Below are 17,784 nucleotides of genomic sequence, written 5' to 3' on the forward strand. Positions count from 1 at the left end.
GAGAATGGGGTATACAAGAGAACAAGAGCACATATTTCAATGCGATGAAATCAAGAAACAAAGAAAAGCGCTCCAAATCAGAATCAAAATAGTCTGGACATGCCAGCATGAGAAGAATGGGGACTGAAATGCATGGGATGTTCGTGGATGACACTGAGCAGAGTGTGCAGGCCCAGCTTCATAATGACAGGTTGAAAAGGGATGAAAGCGTTTACAACTTAGCATTCTTCTCATCCTCGTTCTGGAGGCTCGACAGGGCCAGCGAGGTGGGGCCCAGGCTGGACAGCAGGGCACCAACTTCCCGCTCCAAGGCCAGGACCTCGGTGTGGGGATCATACATGCGGGCTCTGATCCAGGCATCGAGGGCCTCGTCACTCATGTTACGCAGAGCGGTCTCACGGTCGACCTCATCCTCCTGCGCAGCACGGATGACCTTGCGGGCCACCACGACGGAGACCTGGCGAATGCGGGTCAAGTCGGGGTAGAGGAGACCCTGGTCGATCTCCTCGGCGGTGAGAGCTTGCGAAAGAGCAGCACCCGAGGCGTAGATCATGCTGTCGGTGACCCGGACAGACTTGGACAGGATAGTGCCCATGCCAATACCGGGGAAGACGTACATGTTGTTACCCTGGCCGGGGTAGTAGGTGCGGGTTTCTCCAGCCGAGTTGGTGAATGCGAGGGGCTGGAAGGGGGAACCAGAGGCAAAGAGGGCACGGCCATCAGTGTACTTGACAGCACTCTCAAAGTCACATTCGGACTTGGAAGAGGGGTTGGACAGAGGGAAGATAATGGGGGCAGTGTTCCAGTCGGCCATCTTGCGCAGGAGCTCAGGGGTGAAGACACCACCGATGGTGGACAAACCCATCAGGATGGTCGGCTTCACATGGTCGACGACATCCTCAAGGGTCTTGAACTGCGAGCCAGCGTTGTCGGTGCGGGCAAAGTAGACCTTGTGGTCAGCGAGTCTATCACCACGGTCGGCGGTGACAAGACCCTTGGTGTCGACGAGGTAGAAGCAAGAGCGGGCCTCATCCTCGGTCATGCCCTCGCGCATGAAAAACTCGACAATCTGACGGGCAACGCCCACACCGGCACTTCCCGCGCCAAAGAAAACGGCGCGGTGCTCCTTGCAGGGAAGTCCGGAACGCTTCACCGCATTGATGACACCGCCGAGGATGACAGCGCCAGTACCCTGGATATCATCGTTGAAGCAGGTGTAGACATCACGATACCGCTCCAGAGCGGGGAAGGGGTTCTTGAAATCTTCGAATTGAATAACAATACTGAATTGCGACCGGTGGCGTTAGCACCCGTTATTGTGGGAATGTGCGGGGAGTGGATGGGTCACTTACCCAGGCCAGCGCTCGGTGAGAGCAGCCATCAACTCATCCATAAACTCACGCTCTTGGTCTGGGGTAACCTTATCGCGGCGACTACCCATGTACAACGGGTCTTCCCGGAGAGTCTTGTTGCTAGTTCCCAGATCCAGCGTGAGAGGCAAAGTAGCCTCGGGACGAATTCCCGCGCATGCAGTGTACAACGCCAACTTGCCAATGGGAATACCCATGCCGTTAATGCCAAGGTCACCCAAACCGAGAATTCGGGAGCCATCGGTGATACATGTGATCTCGACATTGGGCTGGGGCCAGTTGGCGATGACGGCGGCCAGATTGCCGCGATCTTCCCAGCTGAGGTACATTCCTGACCGGGGGCGGTTAGCGCGCCGGCTCTAATTAGGTGCAGGGGTTGAAGCTTACCTTCGGGCTGCTGGTAGATCTCCGACCATCTCTGGCATGCTTCACCCACAACCGGGGTGTAAATCAAGGGTGTCAATTCCTGTGGGCGGGTTAGCATACCATGTGACACAGCAGGGTGGCGAGTTAACCGACCTTGAGGTGGTCTGAGACCAAACGGTAGAACAAGTGAACATTGTTTTTGCGGAGGGTGCTGAGGTAGAGGAATTTGTCGATCGGGGTGCTCTTGAGAGCCAATTGAGCCAAGCCTACGGGCTATTAGTCTATAGTATATAGTATTTCTTGAGGCGATTGCCTACATCGAGTCTTCTGGACTTCATAGGATTCCGCGCGGGGAGGAGTCAATCCATAGGTGCGAAGGTATTTGCGGATGTACGCAGGGTTGGCAGTATCATAATTCGATTCGCTAGAAGACATGGTGATAATATTAGCGAATTGAAGAGACAATATTAAACTGAAGAGAAAATTTTTTTTTCAAAAGGAAATGAGGAAAACATGACACTTACACAGGAGCAGGGTGGCTAACATACGGGGTCGCGTGGACCGGCCGGCTTTGTTGCGCGGGAAATCGAGCCATGGTGGAAGATTTGGGCGAAGCGAAATTAGATTTGCATCGAATGCCAGCGACGAGCGAGGGAGAAGCAGAATAAGAAGGAGAAGATGAGGCAAGGAAACGTCGAGATGGAGAGGCAGCTGCGAGCAGCCTGTTTTTATGCATGCGCACTAACATTGGAGACCCCTGACTTTGCGCGCGAGAAGAACAAATCCACAGCATGTCTCTGTTCCGAAGGGACAAGGACCAAGAATTCCGTTGTGATCTTCCCAATAATAACGATGAGAGGAGGCCTCGCGGAAGTCTTTGATGAATCAGGGCCGTGTTGACGATGACTCCCTGGGGCTGGAATCGGGAGGATTCGGGCACCAGAAGGTCCAGTTAGGAAAGTCGGGATCCTAGCGGTGGATATCGGAGCATGGCAACGAACCGTTTCGACCGAATTGCAGGCAGTATGACTGGATACGAAGCTTCATGGGGGGCACCAGAGTGGAGGAAGGGAGGCACTTTGGGTAGCTGGTGGAGTCGAGAACCGTCTCCAAATGCGACAAATGCGGAGAATCAGAAATACAGTGAGAAAATAGCAGGAAAAAGGCTAAGCGATGGGGTACAATATGAGGCATAAAAGTGCATTTTTGTTGAGCTGGGCTTGCAGGCAAAAAAATTTAATTATTATTTTATTATTATGATGATTATGATTTCAGGGGCGCGAAAAAAGCATGCATGATCGGAGAATTTGAGCCTGTCACAGGGCGCAGAGCAATACAATTAATTCAGTAGTGGCCAGGCGTACGAATAGAAAATGTGCTGACAAGACTCAAATGTACCCGGTAGTCTGTATACTATCAGAAAGCTGTTAGAAATGGAATTCTGGCCCGTTAGTAAATGGACTAGAATCCTGGGACACTTCGGGTGTACTTTTCACACATCGGCATCTGGGTCTCAAGGCATCCCGACCGATAGAGTGGAGTTTGCTAGACAGACTGAATAACTGATAAGTAACAGTATATCCATCAGCTCCATCAACCTCAGGATGTCGAGATATTATTGTCCCAACAGGAGCAGCTTAGCACCGCTGGTGGAGCAATGTCATGTGGCAGAATCAGCCTAAAATCCAGCTTCCTAGTGACGAGTCTGATTACTTGCCGTCTTGGGTTAGTGGGCCTTATCTCCGTCTATCTAGAATCTTTCTCTTTCTTCTACTTTTCTTCCTTCTCCGCACACAAACCGGCCGGACCGGCACCGGAAGCTGGCCGAGCTTATATTTGGTCATCACTTTGTCTCCAGTGTGTAATAGTATCTATATGGATTGTGTATGCTATGGACTGCTATGAGTCAGAATACGGAAAGTATAGAGTAGACGGACAGGATGCATTCTACAGTACAGAGCCAATGTACAGTTACACAATGACCATCACCTGCATATGATTACATAGTACACACGAGTCCAAGACACTGAACTATTATTAATGAGTGATTTTTCGCTACATTGTCTCCAAATTATTGCCCCAATTGGGCTCCGCCGATCCCGTCGGAACCAGCGTTTGGGGGGAAACTAGAAAAAAAAAAATACCGTTTCAGCCTTGGAATCTGACGACGCGAATCGGGTCCATTAATAATGATATGGAATTCGATGAGTTGATCTGCAGCAGCTAAAAACATCATATTAATCACAAATTCGCCTTCAGTGTGTCATTCATTCGGCGCTCCTTACTTGTTTCTCATAAAGCAACGGAGTTCGGCTGCCTTGCCTATTCCAGCAGCCGGACCGCCTTCTCTCACGGAGTGTTCCGGATGGAAAGAAGACTGAATGCTGATAGTCACTAATGGATATCAAATTGATTATTATTCCAGAATCCAGACGCAGAACTAATAGTGCCTTTCCCTTTCTGGAATTGCTTTCCTCTGACGATGAAGACTCCATAATTACCCGATCCTCACACTAGCGGTTTACCGCCTGGAGACAGCTCTCCCCAGATTCCGACTTGCATCGATCGAAGCTTGACTCTTGCTGATCCTTCCCTCTTGCTGTTTAGTGATCTAATTCTATTACAATATTGCATTGCGTGCATGTCGAGACCCAATATTTTTTTTAATATTTATTAATTCTTTAGGACACCACTGCAACATCTACTTCAATTGTTGTGGCTGTTTCCTCGAATTGGTTTCTTGGTCATACCGCACCGATTGGCTGTCGTCATCATGCCGTACAGCTTGCAGAAAACAGGATGGAATGGGCAGCCTCACTTCCCTCCCACTTCTCCTCCTTTCCCCCCTTTTTTTCCTCATCACTGACGTGCAATCATCTATTTTCGCATCGGACAAAGGGTAGATACATCCAAACTTTGAGCTGTCTCGCCTCATCCCTCTTTTCAACCGCTTTTTCCGTGTCTGACAAGTGACGACATCGTCTGTCGGATCACCATGCCGCAAGGAGAGACGGAGCCCCTCCTCCCTCGCTATGAGCACGACACGGTTCTCCAACGTCGTCTACATCAGAAATTGCATACCTATCAGATGCTACGGGCCCTCTCAGAGGGTTACATGCCATCCACCGACCAAGTCATCTCCAATCTACGCACCTTGCTGGCCTCGGATGTTCTGAACCAACGCAACCAAGACTATGGCACCGTGTCTCGCCAACTCGTTCGAGACACTCGCGCTTTGATACAGGCGTCCATTGACTTTCTGCGGGAAAAGAACAGTGACGACAAGTTGCAGGAATTCCTGTGGCATCTCTCCCTTTCCACTACATCGGTAGACACCTCCCGTGTCTCCCAACAAGCCTCCCTGGCGAAGTCCAGGGCGGATACTAGAGCTGGTACCCAACCCCCCTCGATTCAATTGAGGTTGTAAGCCCATGAAAATAACTGCTGATACGCGTCCCCAGCCTATGATAGTCTTCGCACCGTTGGGAGCCTGTTCCTCTCCAATGCCGACTTCCGTCTCTTCGTCGATGATCTGACCACAGTCGGCCGTCAGATATTCTCCGACACCGCCTTTTCTCTGTCTACTACTGCTCAGCAGGCCGGTGAACAGCTCAAACCATCAGAGGGTGAGGTCGAAGCCCTCCAGGGTGCTGGAGCGGACAGGGATCGTTCTGCATCAAACGAGGATCTTCACCGAGAGGCATCTGAAGTTGCTGGAATTGCGGGAAGTGGAGTTGCTCGCACCAGTCGAGATGCCATCGATAGTGCCAAGGGACATCTTTCGGGGAAGGAAAGGGAGACTTTGTTCTACCGGTTGAAACAAGCCGTCCTGAACCTTAAAGAACGTTCAGATTATTCGAATGCCGTCGAAACAATATCGCAATTGATCCAGCGCTATGCAAAAATCTATGCCCACATAGGTGACGGAATTACCGCAGAGGCAGAAGAAGCCGTCGACACAGATGGAGACCTCAAACAAGCGGTGCAGCAATTCTGGGCCCTGCTCCAATCTCTTGGAGATGCCGAGGAGTGGAAGAAGCTGGAACAGAAATTCCACGAAGTCTTGACCCATGCGGATAAAGACCCCGAGTTTGAAAAACTGGCATCGGAAATCGGTGCCTCGGTCCAAGAGATGCTCACCAATCCCGAATCTCTCGATTCCGCTTCAGAGAAAGTCGATAAACTCAAAGAAAAGTCCAAGCAAGTGGGCGCCGAGTCTAATCTACGTCAGGATGTGGATGACTTTCTGGCACAGGCCAAACGGGCATTGCAAACGGTGTCTGAAGATGCTGCAGTGTCTAACCTGACCAATGCCACCGAGAAACTCTACAATGATTTGGTGAGCGGATTCTCTAACCGAAGGAGTGACCTCGTCTCGGAAATGACGAACATTTTCCTTCCTACCCTTCTTCGTAATATCCAGTACGTGCCCATTCCACGTTTGGAAATCTCGGCACCAAAGATGGATCTACTGCTGGAAACCCTGATCCTCGAACCTGGACACACGGTCAATTTCTCGTCATTTTTACCATACCAGATGCACATCACAACGAAAAATGACATTGATGTTCTGAAAAAGCATTCCAAAAGAGTCGCAACGGATATCAAGACTACTTTCACAGCCACGATCTTTGGACTAAATGTCAGTTCCGAAGAGTTCGGATATTGGATCCGAACCCAAGCGGGTCCCTTTTTCCGCTTCACAGACGAGGGAACTGCCAGCTTCTACCTCGATCGTCGGGGAATTGACATCTCCTTAGACGTAGAGGTGGGTCGACAGAATTTGGAACAGGTCTTTTCGCTTCGCGGCGTCCGCGTCCGCATCCACAAGCTCAACTATAAAATCCATCGTAGCAAGTGGCGGTTCCTCTTGTGGCTGACCAAGCCTTTCCTGAAACATCGACTTCGCCGCGTGTTGGAAAAACACATTGCAGAGAATATCGTCCGTGCTGCGCATGTGTTGAATCGGGAACTAGTGTTTGCCCGGGAGCGCCTTCGCGCTGCACGCATTGCTAATCCCCAGGATCTGGCAAGTTTCGTGCGTGCCATTCTGGCTCGCATGCAGCCTTTCCAGGACAGCGATGTCGAGGCAGGTATTGGAGAGAATGTGGCGGGTCATGGCGTCTTCAAGGGTGTCTATACCCCCGGGAGTATCGTCAAAGTATGGCACGAAGAGGCCACGCGCGCGGAAGAAGCAATTGAAGAGGGTGATGAGAGTCACGGATTGCGCAAGACTTGGCGTAATGATATTTTTGATATCGTGGGGGTTCGAAGATAATAATCTGATGGGATATGGGATGATCGTTACGACTAATTATGGGGTTTAATGGGCACGACTAGGCAGTAATGATTTTATTTATATCCGTAAGGGCTCCCAATTATTTCGATTTCAACCAATCAATTCAATGAGACATGATGGTTGTCTTGGATCTTCCAAATTGTTCTTATCTCCGATCACTGTAGGTCACGTGTGTCGGAGCAACCATTATCCTCTCCGTTGGGGCCACCTAATCGACAGCTACTCCGATATTGTTATTTTGTTATCTGAAGTCCAACTCTTTTCACTTTACACTCTTTTTCCAATTCCTCAGTTACGGTCGAGGGTCTAGTGATTCGAGCCCATCCAAACACCCCCCGAATCGACCTCGCCAATCCCTCAACGAGAGGGGAAAAGCTCCCGCTTCCTTTTCCGCCTATACATACAAACCTGAGTATACGGCAAAATCGACACAACGAATGGGTTGTCACCCATTCGATTAACGAGGTTCCTTTTTCAACGGGCGCATGAGCTGCAGACGCAGCTTGCATTGATTGCGCAACGACACGATGCTTTACATTCGCCTTTTCTTTGCCATTGCGTTGGTTTTGTTGCCGTTGGTGTTGGCGGCGGAAGATTACTATAAGGTGTTGGGGCTGGATAAATCTGCGTCGGAGAAGGATGTCAAGCGGGCGTATCGGAATTTGAGCAAGAAGTTTCATCCTGATAAGAATCCGTGAGTTTCTTCGTCGCATGTTTCTAATGTTCCGGGGAGGTATGGAAACGCTAATGCATTGGCTGTTTTAGAGGTGATGATGCCGCTCGGGATAGGTTCGTCGAGATAGCCGATGCTTACGATGTCCTATCTACGCCTACAACTCGCAAAATCTACGACCAGTACGGCCACGATGGAATTGAACAACACCGACAGGGAGGACAGGCCGGACGACCCGCCAACGATCCGTTTGATTTGTTTTCGCGCTTCTTCGGCGGTGGAGGACACTTTGGTCATGCCCCGGGTCATCGACGAGGACCGGATATGGAGATGCGCGTTGGGGTTCCCTTGCGCGACTTCTACACAGGTCGGGACATCCAGTTCGTGCTTGAGAAACAGCAGATCTGTGATACGTGCGAAGGAACGGGATCCGCGGACCGTGAGGTGGTTACCTGTAACCAGTGCGGAGGACGCGGAATGGTGATCAGGAAGCACATGCTGGCGCCGGGCATGTTCCAGCAGGTCCAAATGGCGTGTGACAAGTGCGGAGGACAAGGGAAGCAGATCAAGAAGCCGTGTCCCGTGTGTCATGGGCAACGTGTGGTACGCAAGGATGTCGATACCTTCGCAACCATCGAACCGGGTATGGACAAGGGCACGCGCATTGTATTCGAGAACGAAGCCGACGAGAACCCGGACTGGATTGCGGGCGATCTGGTCCTTGTTCTGGAGGAGAAGGAACCCGAGATTGCCGAATCGGAGGAACAACGCACAGATGGCACATTCTTCCGTCGTAAGGGACGGGATTTGTTCTGGAAGGAGGCTCTCTCGCTGCGCGAGGCGTGGATGGGCGAGTGGACACGCAACGTCACCCATCTCGACGGACATGTTGTCCAACTAAGCCGAAAGCGCGGGCAGGTCGTCCAGCCCTTGTCCGTGGAGACAGTCAAGGGTGAGGGCATGCCGTTCTGGTCCGAGAACCCCGTCCATGGTCATGAAGAGAACCAGGAACCCGGTAATCTCTACGTCGAATACACCGTTGTGCTGCCCGATCAGATGGAAAGTGGTATGGAGAAGGATTTCTTCGCTTTGTGGGAGAAGTGGAGGAAGAAGAACGGTGTTGATCTGGGCAAGGATAGCGGCCGACCTATGCCTTCGTCGGTACCAGTCAAGGATGAGTTGTGATGATAATCTAAGTGAATTATTGCCTTGACACTTGGACTAGACTATATTTGCCTGTCCGAGGGCCATGCAAGGTTGTGACCACGCAATAAGATTGTATAAATAGTGATTCATAGAGAGCTTATGTGATACCTTTGAAGACTGCATTTTGCGACGAACTCATGGTGCCTGCCTACTTTAACGGCCGAAAAAGATAAGTATCTGAATTAACGAAATCGCACAAAAAAAAAAGGCGTCGTCTTGAATTCCAAATTTCACGTAGTAATCGAAACGGACTGCGATTCAAAATTGAACTACTTTGTCTACTTGCAAATGTTGTGTTAGTTTTGCTCTGGTTTTGCCAATATATATTTTGACCTCATGGAGTCATAAATCATCCACAACATTTACAAACGATACCTCCCAACTTTTATCTTACAGCTATCTATCAATACATTACAATAAAAAACATATCAAATCAAACCAAGAAGCAAATGTAAAAAACGCAACCCCATCACACATATCACCTACATGAGACGTGACGAGCAAAAAAAAAGAAAAAGAAAAAAGAGATAACAAACTGGCGCCGCCCGGAATCGAACCGGGGCTGGCACGGCCACAACGTGACGTCATACCACTAGACCACGGCACCTTTTTCTTGTTGAAAGCAAACAATATCTTTTGAATTATAAGGCTATCATATTTGATGCTGGCTGTGGGAAGGCATGGGTAGTTAGTTGGGTTCTGCCTGGACGATATGGCAACGTATTTAGCGATGAGCATATTATGTATATCAAGTGCTTAGATATTATATAGAACATGCTATTTCTATGATAATCCTGTCATTTGCAATATGTATACCTTCTCCATGGTAACAGTAAATTAAAAGACCCCTGTCGATGACAGTCAACGGTCGCTGGGCGAACATGTTTGTCACATTTGCAACAGAAAACTTCGGCAGAACCTCACCGCCTCTTCTATCCATCTGAAATTTATCGCAGCTTCATCTTCACTTACGCCGGGTCCATATAAAGTTGAATTGCTTTATTTCACGCCACTACGGCATAATCACATCTAAATCGCCAATATGGTCCGTCAACTCAAGCACCACGAGAAGAAGTACGTCCATCCCATCCCAGTACCAATCTCCCTAAAGGGAAAAAAGAAGAATCTAACGAGTAAAAAAAACCAGACTTCTCCGCAAAGTCGACTTCCACACCTACAAATCCGACGGCGGCCACCGCGAGAATGAAATCCGCCAACGCTACCACCTCCAAGACCCCATGGACTACAAAAAGTACAACGCAATCTGCGGCTCCCTGCGCCAGCTCGCGCATAAACTCTCCCAGCTCGACCCGGAGACGGACCCCGTGCGCAAGAAGCACGAGAGCGAGATGCTGGAGAAGTTGTGGCGGATGGGGATCCTCAAACAGAGTCGGGAGCAAGGGGCGGGGTTGTCGAGGGTTGAGCGTGAGGTGACGGTTTCGGCGTTTTGTAGGAGGCGGTTGGCGGTTGTTATGGTGAGGAGTGGGATGGTGGAGACTATTAAGGCGGTTTGTCTCCCTGGGCTATACTCTACGTTTTTTTTTTTTTTTTTTCTTTTTTTTCTCTGGATGATGCTAATTTGGGTTATAGGCTGTCACGTTCATCGAGCAAGGCCATGTTCGTGTTGGAACCGAGGTTGTCAATGATCCTGCTTTCCTTGTGACTCGGAACATGGAGGACTTCATCACCTGGGTTGACAGCAGCAAGATCAAGCGCAATATCATGCGCTACCGGGAGAAGCTGGACGATTTCGATCTCATGTAGATTTGGTGGCTTTGGTTTGCTTGGTTTATACCCATTCATCCTTGATATATTATGCATGCATGGCGTTGGTTCTACTGGTCAAAAGTACTGTATCTATGTGACTTTTTATTTCGTCTTAGATGGGAGTCTGATATCTGATGATTTTAAGAATATAACATGACGAACACTATCTGTTTCTTGTTTTTCTGTATGGGTATCTCAAATCCAACAAACAATCCACCCAGGATTAGTAAAAATATACCAAAGGACAAATAGAAAACAAGAATAAAGGTGCAGCAGGCTGTGTGAAAAAAAGAAATCGAGCAGGATTCCGCTTCGTGTTTAATGCAATCCGATCGCGCTATAAAGCAATGCAGGCAGTCATATTATTCGGATTATCGTTCAGGGTCATGTAGCCGGTATTTCATGTCATCGGCAAAAGGTATCAAGGAAATAAGGATGCTGTATGTCATGTAGTGTGGATGCGGTCATTTCTAGACAGCCGGGGCCATCTTCTTTCGGTCTTTTCAGAGTTCTGTCTTCTGGGAGTCGTAAATTTGTTCCTGAGATCTGTTCCACGGCGTGACTGTGACTTGATGGGTTTTGTTTCTGTCTCATCAGGAAGATCCATTCGGAATCTTCTTACACTCCCCTCGTAATTTCCCTTGCCATTCTCTCCTTCTTCAAAGAATGGCGTTCGCTTGTCTCCAGGCCGACACCATCTAGGAGCCACTCGCCGCCAGAGGCCTCGAACACCACGACTAGCCCGGTCGATCTTTTCGTATTCTCGTCTCCGTGTCGACGGCGAGGTCCAGTCGATGACAGTAGCAGGTGTTTGTTTAGAGGATCCATCGCCAGCACCGCTAATGGTCTGAGAAGTCGGCTGTGGAGGGCTGTGACTCTCATCTTCACTAGAGTGCTCAAGCTGGTCGGAAAGCGGTCTCATGGGGGATCCTGGTGGTGAGCTAACTTCGGATGCGGAGCGATAGTCAGACATTGGGGGGAAATACGAATGCATCGCAGTGGAAGCGGGCGATGAAGGAGTGCGTATATCGGCATTGCGCCATTTTGTTGACTCGTTATCCTGGAATAAGCGACAGGATTCCCGATGCAAAGCCAAAAGTGTCTCCCGTTTCGTCTCTGGAGGATTTCGACTGGAAATGGAGGGGGTCAGAGAGGAGGTTGCGCGACGGTGGGAGTGTAGAGAACTGCGACGACTGGTCGGCCCAGAACGTCCTGTACTGCGCGAAGTGGAACGAGGGTTGCGAGGAGAGTGAGAGGTTGGCGTTGAAGGAGAGACAGTGCGCTTGCGCTTGGGAGTTCGAAGGCCATTTGAAGAAAGCGAAGCGGTTGTCGCTGTTGGAGCTTTCACGGTGACTAACGAGGCGGCATCCATCTCGACGGATGGCTCATCGAGAATCTCATCAGACACGGCGGGCGACACACATCCATTGACGGTGATTTCGGTGACTTCAAAAGCGCTGTAGAAGGTCTTTGTATCGGATAATTCGCTGACGCAGGGGGATATCGCACGAGAGGTCACATCGAGGGGGGGAAGATTAGGGTGGAGAGTGGACGCAAGGGCGGCTTGATCGAGATGGTGATGAGGATTCTGGCCGTGGAAAAGAGGGCGATCAGGATGGCATGTGAAGGAGGCGGCCATGCTCAAGTGAGTCGCGCCTGCATCAGGCGCAGGTGAAGAGCGGAAGATGTGCAGGGTCTGACTTGGATGTATATGTAGGGCGATCTGCACATGCCCCTCGGAGAGCAAACGACGCCTGATGGCAGCCAGGAGCAGGCAAGGAGGGGGAAGAGGATATTTTGGAATCGATCGTCGTCGGGGATTTTTCCCATCAGTAATGCAAACGTATCTTTGGCCAGTGACGATGGTTATACAGGCCAGAACGAGGCACGATAAGATTAGGGCTAAGAGGAAGCTAGAAAAAAAGATGGAGGGGAAGAGATGATCATTTAATTTTTCAGACTTTTCAGAGAGACGATCAACGTCTCGATCTGGACAAAGAATGGCTCATCTGACAAAGAAAGAATGGAGTTGACCAAGATGGCTGAAGAAAGAGAAGGACAGACAGTCTGGTGACCTCAGGAATCAAGAGCAGAGGATGAAGATAACCGGTTTATAAGAGGGAGCATCATGGCTTCACCGACTGGAGAGCGACGAACAACACAGTGAGCGGCAAAGTGTAAATAGCAGACGGGGGGTGGATAGTGAGCAGGAGTTAGCATCAATCCAGCAACGATTGACATGAATTGACGCTGGATAAATACGTCTACTGCTAGACACAGAGGGCTAGGAACTAGCACCCCGCACCTGAGGCATTTCTCTGTCCTACTCCATACTCTCCATGTTTCTGTCAGTATTATCAGTAGTGACCTGTCTGTCACTGCGTTCAGTTCTTTCCCCTGCATCCTCTCCAGGCACATGCCGGGGTTTTCCTCTGCATCCAAATTCTGCCTTCCAAGCAACGCAAGGAATTCCCGTCGTTTGCAATTTGCCCAATCGTTCGCCCCACCTGGTTTCATACACCGCCCCACCTGACCCCCCCTGCCGCGCTACGGAAGCCAATCCCCGGTCTCCATCTACCCACAACCCGCGCCCCGTGCATGGACCACGGCACTAGCTCCCCGCTGATCTACCCTGATTGGCTGCAGGGATTCACCGCCACTTGTTTTTGCTGCAAAGGCGGTCAAATCGGGGCACTTTTTTAGGTTTAGGGCTACTGGATGCAGAGTCTGGACTGTCTGCCATACAGACGCCGTTCTGTACATACACAAAGTGTCACTACCGCTGTATAGATACCCAAATGGCAGTTAAACGGCCCGTCTAATGACTCGGGCGAGTATTAAGCATGTCATGATTCATGAAGAATGAGCAATCAAAACAGGACGAATCAACCTGACATGTCGATTCGATATTGGCCGAGAGTTCTCCTTATCCCTGCCTATACCACGTTCATCAATCTCAATCAATAGTTCCGTCGTCATGATCTTCTTCGGTAGATCTACCCTTTCCCTACAAGGGCAAGACACCTGTTCTCGTTTCATCATCAGGCAACTGGCGAGACTTCTCCGAGCGGTTTCCGCGGAATTGATCATCGCCTTCATCTTCTCTCCATAATAGGGGTTCGTTTCTAGAATATTCACGGCTTCATTGCCGACATCACCGTCCGGACCCATCGAGATAGTAGTTCCAAGCCTGAGCTAGTCCGTTCTTTTGGGCGACACGACGCTGTATTGTTCCAGGCTGAATTGGTCCTAGCATTCCTGAGATACCATCCCTTGCTACTAGTGTTACTACTTTTAAAGTCGCTCTACTATGTACTACATAGTACAAAGATTCCTTCTACCTAGGTGTACTATGTATACCGGCGCTTACTGCTCAGAAATGTCGCATGCTAAATTTAGATGAGAACAAAGAGTTTCAAACAAAGGCATGTCTTGTGGTGGAATTGGCGCTGGTTGGCTCTATCCGCTGACACGGCGGTTATTCAAACGACATGGAGTGTCAACCATGAAAATGTCACTTCCGGTCATCTTGGTTGTTTCTATCAGTGCTAAGGATATCATGAATGATCCCGTGAATATTGACAAAAAATGCATGCCTGATTGACATTTGCCACTAGGCCGAAGAAAGGGGCATGGTCGGAGGACTGACGGAGAGGATCGCGTCATCAAGTGGTCGAGTATGGAATTGGTGTAATAGCTGCTGAACTAGTCGCCAGGGCTGAATCCAACAGTTGGTCTCAGAAGCCCACGGAGACCTTTGCCACGATTGACAATGTGAAGCACATTTGCTCCGTTACCGAGTTGGACTATCTGGTGTAGTTAGCGGTGTACGTGAGCATCTTGAGGGACAACAGTGCGAATACTCTGCCCAAGTACGTCGACACAAACGCTTATGAATAGACGTCTCGACCTATCTCAGCGCCTTATCCTTTATCCTGTATATCGTCCTGAAGAAGGGAACGAAAGAACGAACTGAATGCCGCTGGCAACCGTTTACCTGACATGCTGTAGAGCCCAGCCTCGGATAACTCGAAGAATCGACACTAGAGCAGAGATGCCACGGAAATGAATATCAAAGATCACGATATTTGTGTTCTTTCTCGCATCATCCCAAGTTATCTCGAACCCACTCTCATGTCTGTTATGGCCCCTTCATCTTCCCTATTGCGGATGACGTACAGATTCTCGTGCTGATTGCTGCCTTGTTTATGTACATCGTGGTGATATCATCGGTACAGTGCAGTGGAGCGTAGTGTGTGTGGATAGAGAGGGTGTCTGCGATGGCCAAATCAGACAAATCTTGAGGTATAAGGATCAAAGTATCGACAGTCGCATAGATAAAGCACTTACAGACTGCATAGCTCTCAGTAGCTGTCATTTGCTTGGTGTTGGGATGGATATCGTTGCAGTTCCTGTATGAACCACTCTCAGCTCCTCGCAAAGAGACTGGGGGATATATTAGCTTCATAGCGTGTCTTGCGTCTTCCAGTCCGAGAACAACATGCAGACAGTCCCATAGAGATTGTTAGTTGTGTGGTATGCGTCTCCATTTCATCCTGATGCTATTGACTCGTACTTTCCGTCCCAGCCAGATATAGCAGCCTCAGGCAGCCCAAGGTCCCCGGGAAGCCCGCATCATATTCGATTCCTCTGAACAGAGTCCTTGGATCAAAACACTTCAAACCATCTTATCTTTGAGCCTCCAAGCAGATCCTTCTAATAACATTTCCTACCACCGCAGCCCCACAACTCAGCCATGGACATAGTCGCTTTCGTACTGATGTCGTCAACCGCAAAAGACCATTTCATCGAGCAACTCGAGACAACACACCAAGACATGAGCGCCAGATTCCTGCAATATAAAACACAGACCAGAGAGAGCACGAGGGGAGAAAGGCTTCTCGAGGAAGAAAGGGCCCTGCTCCTAGACTTGGTGAAAGAGTACGATGCGCTGATTCTGCGGATACGTGTGGCGACGTTTTATCTGCGAATCGAACTCATCGTGACTCGGATTTATACACGGATCGCGCGAGCTTGTGTCTGGCTTTTGCTTCACGTGTTTGGATTGGTGGTGGGAATGAGGGCGTGTTTTTGGGCTTGCGCTGTCGGGCTTGAGTGTTTCTCGACGTGACAACTGTCTGCGAAGACTGGATCGACTTGCCATGACTCAATGTGATACGACATAATTCGAATGGAAAGTATTGGATGTGTTGCTGGAATGCTGCTTTCAGAGGGAGTGCGATGGGGCAAAATGAGAGAGGGATAGGGTGCTGTGTTGGGGGATAGTGGAACAAGCTGTCAAACTTGGAGACTTTTTAGGAGTGCTGGTCGATAGATGGACTGAAAGAGCATAATCTGTCTGTACGTAGCTGTATAATGGTAGCTATCAATTCGTAATATATCTACGATAAAAGAACGAGTTCTGCAGATTTGATCTGACCACCCACTTGCTACTACTTAATAGAAATGAATACACTACTAGATACCTAAACCACAAGAGCCTATAGCCATACAGATACTATAGAGGAATCGTCTGATCCTTATCGCCATATGATTCGTCTATAATATCGCAGACGCTCAGTAGTACTTCCGTCCGTACGAGAGCTCTCCTATTCTGACCGAAACCCTTCCAGACCAGGACGAGACCAGTAAACGAATACAGATAATCTAGAAGAATCTTAAAGAAGCTATATATGTCTACTTCTGATTATTTACTCTGTTTTCTTTTCTTTTCTTTTCTCTACCCCCCGGCCATGCGCCTCGAGAATAGGAGCGCTACGATATTTGTGCCTGAGGCAGAAACAGACCCGCCACTTCCTGTACAGCTTCCTACACGGTACGGACTGGGGCTGTCCTCGATCATTGCGATGCCATACTCTACAGGTAGGCAGAGACAGAAGCGACGGGTGTGTGATCATCTTGATGGAATTGATGCCTGGCGGGAGCGAGATGCTCGCCACCGAGAAACGAAAGGAAACTGTTTCGAGAAAATAAAATACACGCATAGCGAAATTGACCTACCTTAGGAATTGCAATTGTTCGTCAATGCTGGACATGCCGGTTATGCAGTATATACACTGCGTGTTTACAATATGTATACTCCATAGAATGCCAAATCCTGATTCGCTCAACTTTAAATAACCTTAATTTAGTTCATTTCCACCGTCTGCTCGAGATATAACAATCCGCCAACTTCCAGTTGTAGATACACATACCTATTGGATGTAGTATTTGGTTATTACGTGGGGCGTGATGGCTGGCGTATTTGAAAACACAGCACGTACGACTGCCTCCTACAGGCTGCTTCCTGTCCGCTGCGTGCCTTCCCTTTCCGCCGTGACGTCGATCTTCCTCCTTTTCTGCTGTTCTTCTGCTATTCAGCCTCAAAGCCACCGCGGGGAAACACTGGGGGATTATCTGACGGCGTCTGGGGATGGGATATGCATTTTGCTCATCGGCCATGTATCAATATCATGTCAGGTTAGTCAGTCCTCGATTTCTCTGGCGAAGTTGTCTAACGGTTGCTCTCAGTCTGCTGCAGCATCGCAGCTGCTCCACCACTTCTCTCCAGTAATACTCGATGATCACTCTCTTACGCTCTCCTCCGCGGTTCAGCCTATCCTCCCGCCGCATCTCAACAGCCCAGGCCATCAACGGCCTCAACTTCGAGAACGGCAGGCTCCAACGCCATCCCCCCCATTTGCGAATGACCTCACTCTCGCTTATTCCGTTGCTGCCTTCTTTTTGAGCTCCCAGTATAAATACCCCCTCGACTGCCCATCCCTCCGGGAGCTTTTCTTTCTTCCTACAACTCTCCGTCTTCCCTCTTTCTCTTCAGCTTTTCGACTGCTGGAGGGGACAGCACCACTCTGCTTCTTCTTCTTCTTATCAACGTTCGTTTCTTCTTCCTTTCATCCTTCTTCATCTTCTTATTTATTATTTTCTTCGTTTTCGTCTTTGTCTGCATCTTCCCTCTTCTGCATCGTCTTCATCAGCATCAGCATCAGTTGCATCTTCTTCTTCTGCATCTTCTTCTTCTGCATCTTCTTCTTCTGCATCTTCTTCTTCTGCATCTTCTTCTTCTGCATCTTCTTCTTCTGCAT

General features: G+C 49.3%; 7 protein-coding genes and 1 non-coding gene across 8 annotated transcripts in view; 4 read left to right on the forward strand and 4 right to left on the reverse strand.

The window, feature by feature from the left end:
- Window positions 1–211: 211 nt before the first annotated feature.
- ASPWEDRAFT_31678 (NAD-dependent malic enzyme) lies at window positions 212–2,331 on the reverse strand (the record flags this gene model as incomplete). Its single annotated transcript, XM_040833567.1, has 6 exons — window positions 212–1,283; window positions 1,353–1,701; window positions 1,758–1,836; window positions 1,890–2,002; window positions 2,054–2,160; window positions 2,261–2,331. 6 exons carry the CDS (start codon window positions 2,329–2,331, stop codon window positions 212–214), a joined length of 1,791 nt encoding a protein of 596 aa, XP_040684666.1.
- A 1,902-nt stretch (window positions 2,332–4,233) lies between these two features.
- ASPWEDRAFT_674836 (uncharacterized protein) lies at window positions 4,234–7,268 on the forward strand. The gene is made up of 2 exons (XM_040838914.1): window positions 4,234–5,128; window positions 5,198–7,268. Exons 1-2 carry the CDS (start codon window positions 4,732–4,734, stop codon window positions 7,012–7,014), a joined length of 2,214 nt encoding a protein of 737 aa, XP_040684667.1. The 5' UTR covers window positions 4,234–4,731; the 3' UTR covers window positions 7,015–7,268.
- A 1-nt stretch (window position 7,269) lies between these two features.
- Window positions 7,270–9,119, forward strand: ASPWEDRAFT_674536 (putative DnaJ domain protein). The gene is made up of 2 exons (XM_040838913.1): window positions 7,270–7,729; window positions 7,801–9,119. The coding sequence occupies exons 1-2, from the start codon at window positions 7,563–7,565 to the stop codon at window positions 8,891–8,893; spliced, it is 1,260 nt and encodes a 419-aa protein (XP_040684668.1). The 5' UTR covers window positions 7,270–7,562; the 3' UTR covers window positions 8,894–9,119.
- A 331-nt stretch (window positions 9,120–9,450) lies between these two features.
- On the reverse strand, window positions 9,451–9,521 carry ASPWEDRAFT_t189. Its single transcript has one exon. It is a non-coding gene; the product is annotated as a tRNA-His (tRNA).
- A 435-nt stretch (window positions 9,522–9,956) lies between these two features.
- On the forward strand, window positions 9,957–10,678 carry ASPWEDRAFT_176097 (snoRNA-binding rRNA-processing protein IMP3; the record flags this gene model as incomplete). Its single annotated transcript, XM_040831454.1, has 3 exons — window positions 9,957–9,988; window positions 10,062–10,422; window positions 10,505–10,678. The coding sequence occupies 3 exons, from the start codon at window positions 9,957–9,959 to the stop codon at window positions 10,676–10,678; spliced, it is 567 nt and encodes a 188-aa protein (XP_040684669.1).
- A 448-nt stretch (window positions 10,679–11,126) lies between these two features.
- On the reverse strand, window positions 11,127–12,320 carry ASPWEDRAFT_176098 (uncharacterized protein; the record flags this gene model as incomplete). Its single annotated transcript, XM_040831455.1, has 1 exon — window positions 11,127–12,320. The coding sequence occupies one exon, from the start codon at window positions 12,318–12,320 to the stop codon at window positions 11,127–11,129; it is 1,194 nt and encodes a 397-aa protein (XP_040684670.1).
- A 2,682-nt stretch (window positions 12,321–15,002) lies between these two features.
- On the forward strand, window positions 15,003–16,121 carry ASPWEDRAFT_44934 (uncharacterized protein). The gene has a single exon (XM_040836399.1). The coding sequence runs from the start codon at window positions 15,438–15,440 to the stop codon at window positions 15,810–15,812; it is 375 nt and encodes a 124-aa protein (XP_040684671.1). The 5' UTR covers window positions 15,003–15,437; the 3' UTR covers window positions 15,813–16,121.
- Window positions 16,122–17,547: 1,426 nt separating this feature from the next.
- ASPWEDRAFT_44936 (uncharacterized protein) overlaps window positions 17,548–17,784 on the reverse strand; it is a gene marked incomplete at its 3' end in the record, with an annotated part of 758 nt that continues 521 nt past the window's right edge. The window contains exon 2 of the mRNA XM_040836400.1: window positions 17,548–17,694. Within this exon, the coding sequence (XP_040684672.1) occupies window positions 17,615–17,694 (80 nt within the window). The remainder of the gene's footprint in view (window positions 17,695–17,784) is intronic.

The sequence above is a fragment of the Aspergillus wentii genome, assembly GCF_001890725.1.
Source record: "Aspergillus wentii DTO 134E9 unplaced genomic scaffold ASPWEscaffold_8, whole genome shotgun sequence".
NCBI classification, from domain to species: domain Eukaryota; kingdom Fungi; phylum Ascomycota; class Eurotiomycetes; order Eurotiales; family Aspergillaceae; genus Aspergillus; species Aspergillus wentii.

What these genes read in the sequence shown, in the direction of transcription:
- ASPWEDRAFT_674836 (XM_040838914.1), top strand. Translation starts at nt 4,732, where the DNA reads ATGCCGCAAGGAGAGACGGAGCCCCTCCTCCCTCGCTATGAGCACGAC. An exon ending in CAGGGCGGATACTAGAGCTG is followed by an intron (nt 5,129 to 5,197) that starts GTACCCAACCCC and finishes ACGCGTCCCCAG; the next exon opens with CCTATGATAGTCTTCGCACC.
- ASPWEDRAFT_674536 (XM_040838913.1), top strand. Translation starts at nt 7,563, where the DNA reads ATGCTTTACATTCGCCTTTTCTTTGCCATTGCGTTGGTTTTGTTGCCG. An exon ending in TTTCATCCTGATAAGAATCC is followed by an intron (nt 7,730 to 7,800) that starts GTGAGTTTCTTC and finishes TGGCTGTTTTAG; the next exon opens with AGGTGATGATGCCGCTCGGG.
- ASPWEDRAFT_44934 (XM_040836399.1), top strand. Translation starts at nt 15,438, where the DNA reads ATGGACATAGTCGCTTTCGTACTGATGTCGTCAACCGCAAAAGACCAT.